The following is a 21,107-nucleotide window of genomic DNA, read 5'->3' as shown; positions in this document are numbered from 1 at the left end:
ATACGTTGTAGGTGCTGCAGCTTGACGGATTCCGGCAAACCAATTATACAGAGATTGTTCTGCCTTGAGCAGTTTTCTAGATCATCTATGCGATCTCAGAGTATTATTTATTTTAACCAAGTTTTGTATTTGGAGATGATGCTTCGAGGATAAGTCTTCTGTGCCCTGAATTCTATGTTATAGTTCCCCTATACAAGCCCCTTGAATCTGGACCTCTGATTGGAGCTGTTGCAAAGGTGCTGACAAAGTGATGACTAAAGTTTCCTTTAAAGCGGCACTATCAGAAGGTTCAGGCCAGTTAACCTGCTGATATGTGCAACCCGCTATTTACCTCCGGATTCCAGGGCTGTACTTCATATTCCAGAGGGGTCCGGTATAGCAACGTTTTCTGCTAATCGCTAATATGCTAATGAGCGGTCCCGGAGCATTTGGGGCGTTTCCCATGCTCCCAGGGCACCCGCTCAGCAGCCCTAGCCTGCCCACTCCCGGCCCGCCCATTATGCATAGTCATATATGCATAGCTAGGCTGCTTGTTACGGGCTGCTCCCTGCATATGCGCCATTACAAGAAGCCTAGCTATGCATATTTGAATATGTATAGCATGGGGAATGCCCCAAATGCTCCGGGGCCGCTCATTAGCATATTAGCAATTAGCGGAAAACGCCGCCATACCGGACCCCTCTGGAATATGAAGTACAGCCCTGGAATCTGGAGGTAAATAGCGGGTGGCTCATATCAGCAGGTTCACTGGCCTGAACCTGCTGATAGTGCCGCTTTAAGTCTGGTGCCACTGCCAAGTGTTCTGCAACTTGGAGCGCCATCTGCTTAAAGTCTATCGGTAACTGCACAGGGAAGCTGTCTGACTGAGAATTAGTGATAGCTTGGGAGGAATGTAGCTGTGGCTAGGAAGCTGTTATAGCCTCTTCGAGGGGCTGCCCGACAGTACCTCTGAGTAAGATAGTGACGTTATTCTTTCAGTGGGCTGATTAAGCACAACTTGACCTCTTGACAACTTGAACTCTTGACCCCGGATAAGAAAGCGATCTATATAGCATAGACAGCTATCATGCAGGTTACCCTCCGGGGGGATTTGGTAGCGGGTTTGGAGGCTGCAACAGCCTTAAGCAGGAGGGGACAGACGGGAGCTCGCTGTACAACTTCTCATCCCCGCGCCGAAACCAAAAGCCGTGGCAGCCACATACCTACAGTGACAGGGCGGCAGCCTACATACCTACAGTGACGGGGCGACAGCCTACATACCTACACACAGAGGCATAGAAGCAGTGACGGGGCGGCAGCCTACATACCTACAGTGACAGGGCGGCAGCCTACATACCTACACACACTGGCTCTACCACATAGAGACATAGGAGCAGTGACGGGCGGCAGCCTACATACCTACAGTGACGGGGCGGCAGCCTACATACCTACACACAGAGGCATAGAAGCAGTGACGGGGCGGCAGCCTACATACCTACAGACACTGGCTCCAACACAGAGACATAGGAGCAGTGACGGGCGGCAGCCTACATACCTACAGTGACAGGGCGGCAGCCTACATACCTACACACACTGGCTCTACCACATAGAGACATAGGAGCAGTGACGGGGCGGCAGCCTACATACCTACAGTGACGAGGAGGCAGCCTACATACCTACACACCGACTCTACCACATACAGACATAAGAGCAGTGACGGGGCGGCAGCCTACATACCTACAGTGACGGGGCGGCAGCCTACATACCTACCCACACTGGCTCTACCACATAGAGACATAGGAGCAGTGACGGGGCGGCAGCCTACATACCTACACACAGAGGCATAGAAGCAGTGACGGGGCGGCAGCCTACATACCTACAGTGACGGGGCGGCAGTCTACATACCTACAGTGACAGGGCGGCAGCCTACATACCTACACACAGAGGCATAGAAGCAGTGACGGGGCGGCAGCCTACATACCTACAGACACTGGCTCCAACACAGAGACATAGGAGCAGTGACGGGCGGCAGCCTACATACCTACAGTGACAGGGCGGCAGCCTACATACCTACACACACTGGCTCTACCACATAGAGACATAGGAGCAGTGACGGGGCGGCAGCCTACATACCTACAGTGACGGGGCAGCAGCCTACATACCTACACACAGAGGCATAGAAGCAGTGACAGGGCGGCAGCCTACATACCTACAGTGACGGGGCGGCAGCCTACATACCTACAGTGACGGGACGGCAGCCTACATACCTACACACAGAGGCATAGAAGCAGTGACGGGCGGCAGCCTACATACCTACAGTGACGGGGCGGCAGCCTACATACCTACAGTGACAGGGCGGCAGCCTACATACCTACACACACTGGCTCTACCACATAGAGACATAGGAGCAGTGACGGGGCGGCAGCCTACATACCTACAGTGACAGGGCGGCAGCCTACATACCTACACACATTGGCTCTACCACATACAGACATAGAAGCAGTGACGGGGCGGCAGCCTACATACCTACAGTGACGAGGAGGCAGCTTACATACCTACACACCGACTCTACCACATACAGACATAGGAGCAGTGACGGGGCGGCAGCCTACATACCTACACACGCTGGCTCTACCACATAGAGACATAGGAGCAGTGACGGGGCGGCAGCCTACATACCTACAGTGACGGGGCGGCAGCCTACATACCTACACACATTGGCTCTACCACATACAGACATAGGAGCAGTGACGGGGCGGCAGCCTACATACCTACAGTGACGAGGAGGCAGCCTACATACCTACAGTGACGAGGAGGCAGCCTACATACCTACAGTGACGAGGAGGCAGCCTACATACCTACAGTGACGAGGAGGCAGCCTACATACCTACAGTGACGAGGAGGCAGCCTACATACCTACAGTGACGAGGAGGCAGCCTACATACCTACAGTGACGAGGAGGCAGCCTACATACCTACACACCGACTCTACCACATACAGACATAGGAGCAGTGACGGGGCGGCAGCCTACATACCTACACACACTGGCTCTACCACATAGAGACATAGGAGCAGTGACAGGGCGGCAGCCTACATACCTACACACATTGGCTCTACCACATAGAGACATAGGAGCAGTGACGGGGCGGCAGCCTACATACCTACAGTGACGGGGCGGCAGCCTACATACCTACAGTGATGGGGCGGCAGCCTACATACCTACACACACTGGCTCTACCACATAGAGACATAGGAGCAGTGACGGGGCGGCAGCCTACATACCTACAGTGATGGGGCGGCAGCCTACATACCTACACACACTGGCTCTACCACATAGAGACATAGGAGCAGTGACGGGGCGGCAGCCTACATACCTACCCACACTGGCTCTACCACATAGAGACATAGGAGCAGTGACGGGCGGCAGCCTACATACCTACAGTGATGGGGCGGCAGCCTACATACCTACACACACTGGCTCTACCACATAGAGACATAGGAGCAGTGACGGGCGGCAGCCTACATACCTACAGTGATGGGGCGGCAGCCTACATACCTACACACACTGGCTCTACCACATAGAGACATAGGAGCAGTGACGGGCGGCAGCCTACATACCTACAGTGATGGGGCGGCAGCCTACATACCTACACACACTGGCTCTACCACATAGAGACATAGGAGCAGTGACGGGGCGGCAGCCTACATACCTACACACACTGGCTCTACCACATAGAGACATAGGAGCAGTGACGGGGCGGCAGCCTACATACCTACAGTGACGGGGAGGCAGCCTACATACCTACACACACTGGCTCTACCACATAGAGACATAGGAGCAGTGACGGGGCGGCAGCCTACATACCTACAGTGACGGGGAGGCAGCCTACATACCTACACACACCGACTCTACCACAGAGGCACACAAGCAGTGACGGGGCGGCAGCCTACACACATTGGGTCTACCACATAGAGACATAGGAGCAATGATAGGGCGGCAGCCTACACACACAGCTTTACTGACCTCTGGAGTAGAAAATGGAGGCCGCCAAGCCCTAGATTTTTAGTTTAACAGAATTGAGCTTTGGGCCAGGCTTACCTGGTCCCGATCCCGGTCCATGGACACAGAGAGATGCAAGTTTGGAGGGACAGCAGCCAATCGCACTGGAACGTCACCATCATCTGGAATCTCCAGGTGCCGAGCAACGTCTTGTGCTGTGCTCAGAGTGGCCGTAGCTGTAAGACCGAGAAGACAGGAGACACCAAGGCGCTCCCGGAGGACCTGACAGAATGGCAGACACAAGGTGGGAGAAGTGCTACAAGTACCATGATGTAACCACAGAATATTCACAAGGAGACAGCTCAGCGTCTGACATCACGAGATTACAGGGAAATGACCGTGATGTCTCATCCCAGGACCCTCGCGTCACGCAGTGTGAACCAATAGCAGAGCGTGCAGGGATCAGCAGACGACACACTACATCGCTGCAGAATATGTTGGTGCTATACAAATATATATTCTTATTACTACAGGACACTCACCTTACACAGTCGGAGGTAACAGGGGCGGAAATTGTGTGACCACTCCGATACACAGTGAACTTCGTCAATGCAGGCAAAGGCCACTGGGGGGAGCTGGTCCGCAGGGGGCAAACAGCTGGTGCCGGACTGACCGCCTCCCACTAATGCCTCCGGGGACAGCAGGACCACGTGCACCTTCCCCTGCTTCACCTATAGGAGCCAGAATAGCACCTGGTGTCACTGGACATGGATGGAAACCGCGGGCAGGTACTTACAGCCATATGACCTCACCTTATCCATAGCCGCTTCACGCTGCGCTCGGGTCATGTTGGAGTGAACACAAACAGCCTTGAGCTTCGAGGGAAGCCCCGAAACCTGAGCCAAGGAAGAGAGATCAGTGCAAGAGGCAACACCAGGGGGCGCTGCAAAATAAATACAGGGGTAATAGGAGGAGGAGCAAGAGGAGGGAGGAGGAGCAGGGGGAGGGGATGGAGAGATCAGTGCAAGAGGCAACACCAGGGGGCGCTGCAAAATAAATACAGGGGTAATAGGAGGAGGAGCAAGAGGAGGGAGGAGGAGCAAGAAGAGGGGGAGATGGAGGAGGAAGAAGATGAAGGAGTAGGGGGAGGGGATGGAGAGATCAGTGCAAGAGGCAAAACCAGGGGGTGCTGCAAAATAAATACAGGGGTATTAGGAGGAGATGGAGGAAAAACAGGAGTGGGAGAAGGAGTGATCAGTGCAAGAGACAACACCAGGGGGCGCTGTGAAATAGATACAGGGGTGATAGAGGGGGAGGAGGAAGAAAACGAGGAGGATGGCCAATACAACAGCACTCTCCTACTGGGCCCCTCAGTTATGTGCTGCCAAGCCACGCCTTCCATGTCCACTCCACCATGTAGCTCTATAACTCCCCCCCCCCAAATATATCCAGGAGCCCCTCATAGATTTATACCCCCCCCCCCATATATCCAGGAGCCCCTCATGTAGCTCTATACCCCTCCTCCATATATCCAGGAGCCCCTCATGTAGATTTATACCCCCCCATATATCCAGGAGCCCCTCATGTAGCTCTATACCCCCCAATATATCCAGGAGCCCCTCATGTAGCTCTATACCCCCCCCCCCCATATATCCAGGAGCCCCTCATGTAGATTTATACCCCCCAATATATCCAGGAGCCCCTCATGTAGCTCTATACCCCCCCCCCCCCCATATATCCAGGAGCCCCTCATGTAGCTCTATACCCCCCCATATATCCAGGAGCCCCTCACGTAGCTCTATACCCCCCCCCCCATATATCCAGGAGCCCCTCACGTAGCTCTATACCCCCCCCCATATATCCAGGAGCCCCTCATGTAGCCATATACCCCCCCCCATATATCCAGGAGCCCCTCATGTAGCTCTATACCCCCCACATCTACCCAGAAGCCCCTCATGTAGCTCTATACCCCCCACATCTACCCAGAAGCCCCTCATGTAGCTCTATACCCCCCCCCCATATATCCAGGAGCCCCTCATGTAGCTCTATACCCCCCCCCCATATATCCAGGAGCCCCTCACGTAGCTCTATACCCCCCTCCATATATCCAGGAACCCCTCACGTAGCTCTATACCCCCCCCATATATCCAGGAGCCCCTCACGTAGCTCTATACCCCCCCCCCCCCCCATATATCCAGGAGCCCCTCACGTAGCTCTATACCCCCCTCCATATATCCAGGAACCCCTCACGTAGCTCTATACCCCCCCCCATATATCCAGGAGCCCCTCACGTAGCTCTATACCCCCCCCCCCATATATCCAGGAGCCCCTCACGTAGCTCTATACCCCCCTCCATATATCCAGGAACCCCTCACGTAGCTCTATACCCCCCCATATATCCAGGAGCCCCTCATGTAGCTCTATACCCCCAGGAGCCCCTCATGTAGCTCTATAACCGCCCCCCCCCCCAGGAGCCCCTCATGTAGCTCTATAACCGCCCCCCCCCCAGGAGCCCCTCATGTAGCTCTATACCCCCCATATATCCAGGAGCCCCTCATGTAGCTCTATACCCCCCATATATCCAGGAGCCCCTCACGTAGCTCTATACCCCCCCCCCATATATCCAGGAGCCCCTCATGTAGCTCTATACCCCCCCCCATATATCCAGGAGCCCCTCACGTAGCTCTATACCCCCCCATATATCCAGGAGCCCCTCAGTTAGCTCTATACCCCCCAGGAGCCCCTCATGTAGCTCTATACCCCCCCATATATCCAGGAGCCCCTCATGTAGCTCTATACCCCCCCCCCATATATCCAGGAGCCCCTCACGTAGCTCTATACCCCCCAGGAGCCCCTCATGTAGCTCTATACCCCCCCAGGAGCCCCTCATGTAGCTCTATACCCCCCCCCAGAAGCCCCTCATGTAGCTCTATACCCCCCCAGGAGCCCCTCATGTAGCTCTATACCCCCCCAGGAGCCCCTCATGTAGCTCTATAACCCCCCCCCCCACCAGAAGCCCCTCCTGTAGCTCTATACCCAGCCACCCCACATACAATCCAGGGGCCCCTCATTTAGCTACAGGGAGTCTGCTGTAGACACACCTCCTGTCTCATTATTGGCTGCTGCTCTGTACCTCCCCCTGCAGCTCTACCTCCTCTGATTGGCTGCTGTGTATAACAGTAATAGAGCAGAGACGATCAGGTAGGGGAGGCCTGTAGAGTTACCGTCACATATTACCTGATCATCCATGAGAGACACCAGCGGGGATATAACCAGCGTGATACACCGGGACCTCATAGCATACATGTACGCCGGCAGCTGATAGCACAGAGACTTGCCCATCCCCGTAGAGAGGATAACCAGGGAGGAGAGACCTGAAACACAGGAGATACACGACTATAGGGGGAGGAGGACACAGGAGATACACGACTATAGGGGGAGGAGGACACAGGAGATACACGACTATAGGGGGAGGAGGACACAGGAGATACACGACTATAGGGGGAGGAGGACACAGGAGATGTGTGACTATAGGGGGAGGAGGACACAGGAGATACACGACTATAGGGGGAGGAGGACACAGGAGATACACGACTATAGGGGGAGGAGGACACAGGAGATACACGACTATAGGGGGGAGGAGGACACAGGAGATACACGACTATAGGGGGGAGTAGGACACAGGAGATACACGACTATAGGGGGAGGAGGACACAGGAGATACACGACTATAGGGGTAGGAGGACACAGGAGATACACGACTATAGGGGGAGGAGGACACAGGAGATACACGACTATAGGGGAGGAGGACACAGGAGATGTGTGACTATAGGGGGAGGAGGACACAGGAGATACACGACTATAGGGGGAGGAGGACACAGGAGATACATGACTATAGGGGGAGGAGGACACAGGAGATACACGACTATAGGGGGAGGAGGACACAGGAGATACACGACTATAGGGGGAGGAGGACACAGGAGATACATGACTATAGGGGGAGGAGGACACAGGAGATACACGACTATAGGGGGAGGAGGACACAGGAGATACACGACTATAGGGGGAGGAGGACACAGGAGATACACGACTATAGGGGGGAGGAGGACACATGAGATACACGACTATAGGGGGGAGGAGGACACAGGAGATACACGACTATAGGGGGGAGTAGGACACAGGAGATACACGACTATAGGGGGAGGAGGACACAGGAGATACACGACTATAGGGGGAGGAGGACACAGGAGATACACGACTATAGGGGGAGGAGGACACAGGAGATGTGTGACTATAGGGGGAGGAGGACACAGGAGATGTGTGACTATAGGGGGAGGAGGACACAGGAGATGTGTGACTATAGGGGGAGGAGGACACAGGAGATGTGTGACTATAGGGGGAGGAGGACACAGGAGATGTGTGACTATAGGGGGAGGAGGACACAGGAGATACACGACTATAGGGGGGAGGAGGACACAGGAGATACACGACTATAGGGGGAGGAGGACACATGAGATACACGACTATAGGGGGGAGGAGGACACAGGAGATACACGACTATAGGGGGAGGAGGACACAGGAGATGTGTGACTATAGGGGGAGGAGATGTGTGACTATAGGGGGAGGAGGACACAGGAGATGTGTGACTATAGGGGGAGGAGGACACAGGAGATACACGACTATAGGGGGAGGAGGACACAGGAGATACACGACTATAGGGGGAGGAGGACACATGAGATACATGACTATAGGGGGAGGAGAGAACGGGGACATCAATGACTACAGTCGCCACTGATGGAGGACACAGGAGATGTGTGACTATAGGGGGTGGAGATGTGTGACTATAGGGGGAGGAGGACACAGGAGATGTGTGACTATAGGGGGAGGAGGACACAGGAGATGTGTGACTATAGGGGGAGGAGGACACAGGAGATGTGTGACTATAGGGGGAGGAGGACACAGGAGATGTGTGACTATAGGGGGAGGAGGACACAGGAGATGTGTGACTATAGGGGGAGGAGGACACAGGAGATGTGTGACTATAGGGGGAGGAGGACACAGGAGATGTGTGACTATAGGGGGAGGAGGACACAGGAGATGTGTGACTATAGGGGGAGGAGGACACAGGAGATGTGTGACTATAGGGGGAGGAGGACACAGGAGATGTGTGACTATAGGGGGAGGAGGACACAGGAGATGTGTGACTATAGGGGGAGGAGATGTGTGACTATAGGGGGAGGAGATGTGTGACTATAGGGGGAGGAGATGTGTGACTATAGGGGGAGGAGATGTGTGACTATAGGGGGAGGAGATGTGTGACTATAGGGGGAGGAGATGTGTGACTATAGGGGGAGGAGATGTGTGACTATAGGGGGAGGAGGACACAGGAGATGTGTGACTATAGGGGGAGGAGGACACAGGAGATGTGTGACTATAGGGGGAGGAGATATGTGACTATAGGGGGAGGAGATGTGTGACTATAGGGGGAGGAGATGTGTGACTATAGGGGGAGGAGATGTGTGACTATAGGGGGAGGAGATGTGTGACTATAGGGGGAGGAGATGTGTGACTATAGGGGGAGGAGAGAACCGGGGACATCTATGACTACAGCCGCCACTGATGGAGTCACTGTACCCCTTGGAGAGAATTTTTTTTTTGGGGGGGGGGGATTACCGGACAAGATCCTCATGACGGCCTCCTCCTGCCCTGGACGAAACTTCTGATATCCCAGCTCACGGAGGGCGGCGTACACCTCTGGTGGGGTCTCTGTGTTATAGGTAGTAAAACATAAGACACCAAACAGACAGAGACAATAGTGTAGGACCCTGGTGGTGATGATCTTACCGCAAACTCGCCCGGACGCTGTCAGATCATACAGAGGTTGCATAGCGGGGGGAGGGGGAGCTGGCTCGTGCATGGGCTTTATAACGTCCACGGCCATCACAGGATCTGGGTTCAGCTGTTGTGGATTATTTCTAATATCTGATGAAACAGTAATTGGCAGAAATGATGAGAGGCTGGCGAGTAGCCACACCGGGCACCTGACCTAGAGCCGCAAGATCGGGGCCCTACTGATCGTTATTGCTTCTGATCAGCGGCACTACTCACCACAGGTTGGGATCAGCCGAGTGTTTGTCATCCGAGCCACCTCCTCTAAGGTCGGCAGCACAAGCTCCTCCTCCTCTGGTATGGCGTCCGACTTCAGGGGTAACGGCACGGCAACCCCTGAATGATAGGGATCAGAGACCAGGAGAGAGGGTGAGGCTCCGCCACACACATGCACGCACACAAACACACACTTTTCGGACACCCCCTCCCCACCACCACCACCCAAACACACTGGTCGGACCCCCCCCCCCCCCCCCCACACACAAACACACAGACAGAGTGCACCCCCCACAATCCCGATTACACACGTCCTACCATTCCCAGGACACTGCGAGGCCCAATGTCCACACTGGCCACAACGGAAGCAAACGTCCTCACTGCGACTGACAGGTCTCCCACCTCCTCCAAACTGCTCACCCTTCTTCTGCCACTTCTGCTTCCACATCTGAGAGAGAGAGAGAGAGAGAGAGAGAGAGAGAGAGAGAGAGAGAGAGAGAGAGAGACTGTCACAGAGAGACAGACAGAGCGTGCAAGAGAGAGACAGACAGAGCGTGCAAGAGAGAGACAGACAGAGCGTGCAAGAGAGAGACAGACAGAGCGTGCAAGAGAGAGACAGACAGAGCGTGCAAGAGAGAGACAGACAGAGCGTGCAAGAGAGAGACAGACAGAGCGTGCAAAAGAGAGACAGACAGAGCGTGCAAGAGAGAGACAGACAGAGCGTGCAAAAGAGAGACAGACAGAGCGTGCAAGAGAGAGACAGACAGAGCGTGCAAGAGAGAGACAGACAGAGCGTGCAAGAGAGAGACAGACAGAGCGTGCAAGAGAGAGACAGACAGAGCGTGCAAAAGAGAGACAGACAGAGCGTGCAAGAGAGAGACAGACAGAGCGTGCAAAAGAGAGACAGACAGAGCGTGCAAAAGAGAGACAGACAGAGCGTGCAAAAGAGAGACAGACAGAGCGTGCAAGAGAGAGACAGACAGAGCGTGCAAGAGAGAGACAGACAGAGCGTGCAAGAGAGAGACAGACAGAGCGTGCAAGAGAGAGACAGACAGAGCGTGCAAGAGAGAGACAGACAGAGCGTGCAAGAGAGACAGACAGAGCGTGAGAGAGACAGAGCAAGAGAGAGACAGACAGAGCAAGAGAGAGACAGACAGAGCAAGAGAGAGACAGACAGAGCAAGAGAGAGACAGACAGAGCAAGAGAGAGACAGACAGAGCAAGAGAGAGACAGACAGAGCAAGAGAGAGACAGACAGAGCAAGAGAGAGACAGACAGAGCAAGAGAGAGACAGACAGAGCAAGAGAGAGACAGACAGAGCAAGAGAGAGACAGACAGCGAGAGAAAGAGAGACAGACAGAGCGTGCGAGAGACAGACAGCGATAGAAAGAGAGACAGACAGCGAGAGAAAGAGAGAGACAGACAGAGACAGAGTGCGCGAGAGAGAAAGAGAGAGACAGAGAGAGAGACAGAGCGCGCGAGAGAGAAAGAAAAATAAAAATAAAAAAAGAAAGAAAAAGAAAGAGAAAGAAAGAAAGAAAGAAACAAACAAACAAACAAACAAACAAACAAACAAACAAAGAAAAAAAGAAAGAAAGAAAGAAAGAAAGAAAGAAAGAAAGAAAGAAAGAAAGAAAGAAAGAAAGAAAAAAACAAACAGAATACTTGTGCCTGTGTATTGACCTGTTAGTCTTCACACCATCTGATGCCCACTAGATTTGGCTGAACCATCCTAGAGGGTGACAAGGCCCAGACCTTGTTACCTGGGATGAGCGGAATGCTGAGTATTTTCTTACGGACAACCGCGCTGCGAGATAAGAGTTCCTAGGTTTACTGCAACTTTGCTCTATCTGGATCAGTTCCTAGCTTACTGCTGTCTGTGGATACTGTCCTGCACTGTGACTCTTTGTCCTCGGCGTGGATTGAGGTTGTCTCTGACTTGTCCTCTCCTGGCAGAGGTCTAACATTGCATAGTGTTGTGTAGAGTTACTGAGAAGAAAACTGTGTGCTGTCTTGCATCCTACCCTTACTGGGTTCTAGCGAAGACTGACCAGAGTGGGGGACTTGGCAGAGAGCCAGGGCCCTGCGAGGACCACTGTAGAGAGCTGGCTAGCTTGCGTCCTTCCTCTACAAAGTCCAATACGAAAAACTCATGCACTTCCTACACCCATGTGACTTCCTTCTTCGGCATCCAAAGTGTGCTGTGAGTGGGTGAAGAGTGCAAACAGAAGTAAAGAGAGATGATAGGAGAGAAGAAGAACATATTCCTTTTTGTTCGCAGATCCATGTGACATACAAACAATCAGCCCTTTACATTCTTCAGCCGTGCAGCATCTGAAAACACATGTCTAATACAGAGACATCTAGGGGCGAAACTTCAGTACTACTTTCATCACCACTTCTATACAATAAGTACAGAGAGAGAGAGAGAGAGAGAGAGAGAGAGAGAGAGAGAGAGAGAGAGAGACACAGCGAGAGACAGAGATACAGCAAGAAGGAGGGGGGTGTTACAGGTGAAGCTATACGGACACACTCCATGTTACCTGTTTTCTCAGTCTGTTCCCATTCAGTGCAAACCCTTTCACATAAGATTTCTTTTTCAGGTTGATGCGAACAAAGTTGTTGGCTGGTTTTTGGGGTGCCCTGTGGGGGGAGCAAAGACATGATATGGAGGGGGAGGGAGCAGAAATAGGACATGGGGCGACATGGGCGGAAGGGAGCAGAGATATATGATGTGGGGGGGGGGGGGGGGGAGGGAGCAGAGTAGAGATGAGCGAACCGGGTTCAGGTTCGAGTGGATCCGAACCCGAATGTTTGGCATTTGATTAGCTGGGGCTGCTGAACTTGGATAAAGCTCTAAGGTTCTCTGGAAAACATGGAAACAGCCAATGACTATATCCATGTTTTCCACATAGCCTTAGGGCTTTATCCAAGTTCAGCAGCCCCAGCTAATCAAATGCCCAAAGTTCGGGTTCGGATCAACTCGAGAATGCTCCAGAGTGAGGTTCACTCATCTCTAGAGCAGAGATATATGATATGGGGCGGGAGGGAGCAGAGATATGGGGGGGGGGGGGGGCGCAGAAATATGATACGGGGCGGGAGGGAGCAGAGATATGGGGGGGGGGGGGGGGGCGCAGAAATATGATACGGGGCGGGGGGAGCAGAGATATATGATATGGGACGGGAGGGAGCAGAGATATATGATGCGAGATGGGAGGGAGGACTGTACCTATAACTCTTTGTAGTGACTCTCTGCACTGAAGCCTCCTCTTCCTCCATCACCTCCCCCAGTAGATTCTCAGCTCCTCGAGCAGGGATCCTCAGGGGACCCTCTTCTGTCTTGTCTTCCTCAGTCTTGGCCTTCTTGGAGGTTCTCTTGTTGCTCTTGTGTGCACAGCCATTGCTCTCCTCAGATTCAGAGTCTGTCAGATTGTCTCTCAGCCTCTTCCCTTTTCTCCGCCCCACTCCTGTGCTGCGGCTGGTTCTGCTATTGCCAGTTTTCATGACCTCCGTAGCCGTGGCTTGTTCTCTGCAGACTGCCTCCTCTCTTGGCTCCGCTCTGGATTTCCCCTGACTCTGGACACAGCTTCTTTTGATCAGCTTTTTTACCTCACGGCTTGCGTCTTGGACCGGCTTCTCCACCTCATGGCTTGCGTCTTGGACCGGCTTCTCCACCTCATGGCTTGCGTCTTGGACCGGCTTCTCCACCTCATGGCTTGCGTCTTGGACCGGCTTCTCCACCTCATGGCTTGCGTCTTGGACCGGCTTCTCCACCTCATGGCTTGCGTCTTGGACCGGCTTCTCCACCTCATGGCTTGCGTCTTGGACCGGCTTCTCCACCTCATGGCTTGCGTCTTGGACCGGCTTCTCCACCTCATGGATTGCGTCTTGGACCGGCTTCTCCACCTCATGGCTTGCGTCTTGGACTGGCTTCTCCACCTCATGGCTTGCGTCTTGGACAGCGACTGGCAGAGCAGCTTGTGGCCAGGATTGATAAGAAAACTCTGGTGCAGGGTCAATTTCCCTCTGTTTTGTGTACAGTGGCAGACCCCCGAGATCTGGAGATCTTCTCTGTCCAGGCAGCAGGGATGGTCCTGTAGTGTTTGAGGGTTTCGGAGTCTCCACACAAGGGTCTCCGCTGCCTATAAATGGGCATTGTTCTCTGCCCAGTCTCCGCTCACACCTCTCCAGCCAGGCCGGGTTTAGGGACGTTAGACGTTGGCCAACCTTGGCCTGGAGCTGGTTCAGTTTCTTCTGGTCTTGTGAGGAAGGGGTTAATCTGAGCACATGCGGCTGAAGACCCGGCGGTGTGTTCATAAAATCATCTGGAAATCCTGGAGAACTTTCTGGAGAGACGTCTAGAGCCACGATGGCAGGAGGAGACCCCCGCTTATGTGTACCAGTCGAGGAGGGGTCCGGGGTGGGGGTCCGGGGGGATGCGGAAGACTTCTTCAGTGATACTGGCCGATTCTACAGGACATTATAAACAGGGAGAAGATCAAGAGGGACCTCAAACACACTGTACCAGGAAGGGGTACACAGATCAGTACTGGGGGGATGGGGGTGAGGAATCAGTGTACAGAGACCAAGAGGTACCTCCAAACACACTATACAAGGAGGGGGGTACACCAATCAGTACTGGGGGAAGGGGGGGGGGAAATCAGTGCACAGAGATCAATGTACATTAATGTAGTTGATGCTGATTGTTCTTACTTTCGAGGCTCCTCCTAGGTTTGCTTTAAGCTTCATTCCATAATACTGAGCAGAGGCCATCAGGGAGCCTCGCTCTGCAGAGGTCAACTTAGTGGTCACACTGTCACGGTTAAGATGGCTGCCCCATTGCTGAAAACAACAGTATAACAGTATTCCTCAATTCAGACCAAGGATCCCCATCCTGGATGCAGAGAACCCCTTTCCCCCCCCATCCTGACAGCAGAGGACTCCCCACACACAGACATCCTGACAGCTGAAGTCCCCCGCCCCAATCTTATCACACTCACCGGGGACTCTGGGCCACATAGGGTGGGGGTCACGCCCAGTCTTCCTTGTTTCAGGGTCCGGAACTCTCTGTAAAGACCTAAAGACCAGACAATGGTGAGTCCCAGCACCTACACAGGTCACCAAGAGAAAGCACCGACATCCAAAAGGGCAAAGACCCAAAGACGCAACATTCCCACCATGCAGCTCAGGAAGGAGGATTCTTGTATATATTAACCCCTTAGATGTAGTCCAGTCTTGTGGATTCCAACAATAGAAACAAGGTCAGGAGAATAACATGGGTGGTTAAGGCCGTTACCAGGGTGGATAAAAATCAATGTTTTAAATAAATAAAAGACATGAATACAAGAAGGTTCCGCAAAAGTATAGTCCGTGTTATGCGTCCAATTCTAGTTACGAGGCAAGAAGCATACTACAGAAACATCAACATAAAGCAAGGTCAGTACATTCCCAAAAACACTGAAAAAATGAACTAAAGAACTCTGCAAGTCACCGTTAAAATAAAAAAATCTTACCAGTACATAAAAGAAAGAAAGAAAAGTAAATATCCGGAATATACACAAGACTAAGAATTAGAGGCAGACAAGGTATCCCTGAGGCGTGTAAATCCATTCGTGGAATAATTAGTAGCCGAGTGTTTACACCACATTCCCCATACTTTTTTGAGTTTGGCAGGCCCTGTGTTTAAATACTAAATTCTCATAGGACACAACAGTATTTACCAAAGTTACCCACTCGGATAACGTGGGCGATCTAGGGTCCATCCACTTGAGCGCAATAGCCTTCCTGGCCATGAACAATGTTTCCTTTAGACAGATCAGCTGATGATGAGTCCATACTTCATCATCCAGAATACCAAGGAAGCATCCTTTGGGCTCTAACTCAATTGGGCGCTGCATAACACTACTTAGTAGTTTAATCACATCCTCCCAGAAAGATCGTATGAAGGGACAGTCCCACATCATATGTCTAAAGTCAGAGTGGGGGTGGTGACATCTATGGCACTCTGGTGAAGGATGTCTTCCCATCTTATGTAACCGAACCGGTGTTAAATAACACTGATGGAAAATAAAAAGTTGCGTCAGTTTGTTATTGATCGCAGGCGACACATACAGATGGGAGGACAACGCTTCCTTACAGTCATCATCCAACAAGGATGGGAACCATGCTTTCCACTTATCCAGCACAGGGAGTGGGGCAGCTTTTATTACCGCATCCAGGAAATACGTAAGAGTAGAAATTATTCCACGAGGGCCCTGAGACTTAAAGATACCTATTAAAGGGTACTTAGACATGGGGCGTTTAGGGATATCAAACTGCGCAGTAACAGCGTGACGAAGCTGTAGGTACTTATAAAAACTCTGCCTAGGAACATCATTTTTCCTGTAGTTGTTGGAAAGTACGAAACCCTCCATCTGCATAGACATCGGTTAAAAAGCTAACTCCATGCTCTATCCAGAATGTCGGATCTAGATTAGGGCCCAGGTGGGTCAAAGAAGGGTCATACCAAATCGGCATATCTAAAATTACATCTGTGTACTGGTAAATCCGTTTTACTGAGGACCAAACTTGCGAGGCCAGACGGTAAAGGGGGAGCCAGTTGCGAGCAGATTTACCTTCTAGTACCGGCCAGAGGTGCCTAAGGCCTAAGTAATAAGCCAGATGATGCTCTCTATTAGGTAGAATCCCAGCTTGAACCCAAATTCTTAAGTAGGTAAGGTGGGGAGCTAGATAATACAGATAAAAGTCAGGGAGAGACATTTCACCAGACGCTTTGGGCCTCTGCAGTACAGACAGTCTTACTTTTGATCTAGTATTTCCCCACACGAACGAGGGAAGCATGGCATTCAGCTGTTTAAAAAAGGATTTAGGAACAGGAGAAGAAGCATGTTCGAGAACATATAGACATTTGGGCAATATCACCATCTTGATTAAGTTTATACGTCCCGGTACTGCTAGTGGGAGGGGGGCCCAAACTCTAAATTTATCTCTGACATAGGACAACAGTGGGTAAACATTGCGAGCTAGATCCTCTGAGTAATCACGGCTTATGATTATCCCTAGATATTTGAATTGGGACACTACTTTCAATCCAGAGGCCTCCTCCCCCCATCCCACTGGATTAAGGGGCATAAACGCTGACTTTCCCCAATTAATTCGTAGGCCCGAATAGTTACCAAAGGATTCAATAATATTAATAGCTAGAGGGAGTGTGACTGTGGGTTGAGACATGAATAAAATCATGTCATCAGCATACAGGCCTACCCTATCCTCCGGAATACCATTGACAATTCCCTTGAAGCTCCGATGCTGACGAATGCATAGAGCCAAGGGCTCGATTGCCACGGCGAATAATAAGGGAGAGATAGGGCAGCCCTGTCGCATTCCCCGTGCTAGGTGAAAATAGGGGGTTAAAATACCATTAATCAGAATGCAGGCCTTGGGGTTACAGTAGAGTAGGGAGATACACTTCCTAAAGACAGGGCCAAACCCAAATCGTTGAAGGACAGCAAACAAAAACAGCCATTCGATAGTGGCATCATAAAGGCCTTAGCCGTATCTAAGGAGGCCAATGCCCAGTCCTTCTCTGCTGCTACCCCCACCTGAGTAATCACCTGAACTCTTCGTATATTGTCAGAAGTCTACCTCCCAGGCATGAAGCCAGCTTGGTCAGAGTGGATGATTTCAAGGATAACTTTATTAAGACGATTGGCCAGGATTTTAGTGAGTATTTTATAATCTATATTTAACAGAGATATCGGTCTGTAAGAACCGCACTCCAAGGGGTCTTTATCGGGTTTAAGGATAACAACTATAGTGGCGTCATAAAATGTATCTGGAAGTTTACCTTTCTCCAAAAGCTTCATGCAGAGTTGCCAGAAGGCAAGGCGCCAGAACATCAATGTATTTCGCGTACACCTCTATCGGAAATCCGTCAGGGCCAGGCGCCTTGCCCTTTGCCAAGTCCCCAATAGCATCAGTTACCCCCTCCAGAGTAATTGGTCCCTCTAAAGAATCTCTGCTATTAACTGACAATTTGGAGAAGTCTATCCCATCAAGATAAACCTCGAGATCAGAAAGCAAGGAATCATTTTGGGCAGCATACAAAGACGTATAAAATTGCACAAAACGATTCGCAATGTCCTGATTCGTGTTGAGAACCGTCCCTTGTTCACTGTTTATTTTAAGTATAGCAGGGGAACGATTATTCTGGTGAATCAAATATGCTAGCAATTTACTGGACTGGTTGCCCAGTTCAAACGCAGACTGTTTATTAAAAAATAGTCTCGTGATTCCTTGGTGGACCCTAAGGGCCCACTATTGTCCGTCACTGATCATCCCGCCTTCCTACCCGGCCACTCCCCCAACCCTTTCCTGGGAGCTACCAAACTCCTACCTCTCCGGTTCTCCGTGATCCTTTCACCGAGTGGCCTTTTACCCCGTTCTTCTATTGTCCCAGACCCGATCCTCCAAGGCCGCAATTTCCTTGCATACTCCCAGCTCCTCCACTTTTACACTTCCATTAAAAACCACCACAACCTGCACAGGCCTCTCTCAGACTTTGAGAGCCTGTGCCTGTCCCCTCCTTGCCCCCCACATGCCATTTCCCTCCTTTACCGGCTGTTGCTGTCTGCTGGGTCCTCTTCGCTACCTCCATACTGCTCAGCCTGGGAACGGGAGTTGAACAAGCAATTCACTGAACCCCAGTGGTCTAAATGCTTTACTCTGTCACATAAAGCGGTGGTCGCGAACAGGGCTCAGGAGACTAGCTACAAAATCGTCTCCCGTTGGTATAGGGTCCCAGAACAGCTCCATAAATGGTACCCAACGGTGCCCGATGTTTGCTGGCACTGTGGCGCGGACGTGGGCACTATGACGCACATATGGTGGGCTTGCCCTTCCATCAGATACTTTTGGTCTACGGTTCTCACTGTCATTAACTCAATAACTGGGGTCACTATTCCAGACTCACCCGAGGCCATCCTACTCTACATGTTTGACATGTCTGTCACTAAATATAAGAAATCCCTAACCCGCCACCTGCTACAGGCGGCTAAAACAGTCATCCCGCGTAGATGGAAATCCCCCGATCCACCTACTATGTCGGAGTGGCTGGCCGAAGTCTCCCTCACTCAGCGCATGGAAGACTTAATTGCCCTAACTCCCAAAGACACCAAGCGCTACAACAAGACCTGGTTCTATTGGTCAGAGTTCCTACACTCCGACACTTACCGCAACCTTACCGATGAACCCCCCCCCTGCGGTGTTATGAGGGCTTACCCCCTTACTCCCCCCCTCCCTGCTATGTTCCCCTCTCCCCCGTTTCCTTTTCTCTCTCTTTTCTTACTTTCTATCTACATGCTTTAATTATAGTTCACTTCCTACACTCACTTGCCATGCAGGCCCTATCGAGGCCCCTTTGTTTAGAACACTATTGCGCCAGATTGTCGTTAATGCTTTCTGAATTTATTTTGAATGATCTGGTTATGGTTATTGTCTGTCTTATTGTTATATGGATATTGGTTACTGTCATGATGACCCCTTGTGTATCTGCCCCAACATTACCTCATATGATACCGAAGTTACTATATCACAGTTTCTGATGTTTTTTCAGCATATTTGCGGCGCTGACCGCGCCCTGTTCTCACATACTGCCTTAACGTCATTGTATTGTAATACTTTGCTTTTGAAAGTAATAAAAACTTTAAATCTTGAAAAAAATAGTCTCCTGTTAGCCTGTAGTACGTGCAAATATTGTCTACCAGCCGTTAGCCATGCCTCTCTCGCAACATCAGAAGGATCCGCTATAGATGACCTCTAGAGCATTGCACATTTCACCTCAAGAGCCCGCTCCTCTGCATCACCCACCTTTTTCACATGAGATCGAGGATTGTAAGCAACCCCTAAGGTAGGCCTCAAGGGTTTCCCAGAGAACCAACTTATCCTCATGATCCCCATTTAATTGGAGCTGATCAGGTATGCGATCGTTATCTGTAAATAAAGTCAGCCAAAAAGGATTTAGTGTCCAGGTCCGTACACTTCGATCAGGAGGACCCAAGGTGAAAGCCAGAGGTGAGTGATCCGAGACAGATCGGGTGAGATAGGCAATGTCGGTTATGTTAGAAATGAGAGATGGGTTACCCAAAACATAGTCAATAAGAGACAAAGTCCTACTCCCTACAGTAAAGCAGGAGAACACAGAGGAGGTCGGATAGAAATGGCGGTACGCATCCAACCATCCTAACATAGAGAGCAATTGTGCCAGAGGAGATGAGGAGGTAAGTAAAGAAGGGTCAGCTCCCTGTTTATCATAATAAGGGTGCAGGAGCATATTAAGGTCCCCCATACACATAATCTGGGCACTGGGATATGCCGCAGCATAAGCCGCAGCCTGATACAGCACACCCAGGGTCCCAGGAGGAGGGTTATATATTCCCAGTAAAACAAAAAGGACTGTTGTCAATAGGGGCATGAATAAACAAAAACCGTTCCTCAGAGTCGGACTTACAGGTTTGCACTTCCCATTTCAGGGACTTATGTACTAACATAGATACACCCCTAGAATAGAAGTATGACAGGAATGACCAGCCCACTGTACCCAAGGTTTACGTAACCACCCGTGGTGCTCAGGAGTGAGGTGCGTTTCCTGCAGACACACTATATGAGGGCTATGCTTACGAATAAGAGCATGTATCATAGCCCTTTTTTGAGGATGTCCCATCCCTCTTACATTCCAAGAGAAGACTCTAATGGACATCATACCAGATTAAAACATAGAAGGCACCGATAAGTATTAAGTGTAAGATCGTAAAGAGTGAGTGCGGTAAATAGAAAGACTGTAATCTGCCTTGCCAACAAAAACAATGAACAAAAAGCAACAAACAGCCCCGAAGGGTCAGACGACCGTAGTCAACAGAACAAGTGAAAGATATGTAATAATGTGGCATTAGTTACGGGGAAAGTCCCGCGTGTCTGTAAGAGCAAAGGAGGACCGCCACCCCAGTGAAAAACCACAGCCCCCCGGT

General features: G+C 51.3%; 1 protein-coding gene across 2 annotated transcripts in view; it reads right to left on the bottom strand.

Annotated features, from left to right (window-relative positions):
- RECQL4 (RecQ like helicase 4) overlaps positions 1 to 21,107 on the bottom strand; it is a 152,905-nt gene that overhangs the window by 84,685 nt on the left and 47,113 nt on the right. For both annotated transcript variants that reach the window (XM_069946229.1, XM_069946228.1), the window contains exons 4-15: positions 15,084 to 15,160; positions 14,797 to 14,925; positions 13,313 to 14,553; positions 12,627 to 12,726; positions 10,403 to 10,532; positions 10,088 to 10,204; positions 9,824 to 9,961; positions 9,653 to 9,745; positions 7,217 to 7,353; positions 4,792 to 4,875; positions 4,522 to 4,710; positions 4,079 to 4,261 (exon numbers count right to left, since the gene is read on the bottom strand). In XM_069946229.1, coding sequence (XP_069802330.1) covers positions 4,079 to 4,261; positions 4,522 to 4,710; positions 4,792 to 4,875; positions 7,217 to 7,353; positions 9,653 to 9,745; positions 9,824 to 9,961; positions 10,088 to 10,204; positions 10,403 to 10,532; positions 12,627 to 12,726; positions 13,313 to 14,553; positions 14,797 to 14,925; positions 15,084 to 15,160 — 2,618 coding nt within the window. The remainder of the gene's footprint in view (positions 1 to 4,078; positions 4,262 to 4,521; positions 4,711 to 4,791; positions 4,876 to 7,216; positions 7,354 to 9,652; positions 9,746 to 9,823; positions 9,962 to 10,087; positions 10,205 to 10,402; positions 10,533 to 12,626; positions 12,727 to 13,312; positions 14,554 to 14,796; positions 14,926 to 15,083; positions 15,161 to 21,107) is intronic.

The sequence above is a fragment of the Dendropsophus ebraccatus genome, chromosome 11 (assembly GCF_027789765.1).
Source record: "Dendropsophus ebraccatus isolate aDenEbr1 chromosome 11, aDenEbr1.pat, whole genome shotgun sequence".
NCBI lineage: Eukaryota > Metazoa > Chordata > Amphibia > Anura > Hylidae > Dendropsophus > Dendropsophus ebraccatus.
Note: the sequence above shows the minus strand (reverse complement) of the source record. Positions and strands in the feature narration are given on the sequence as shown.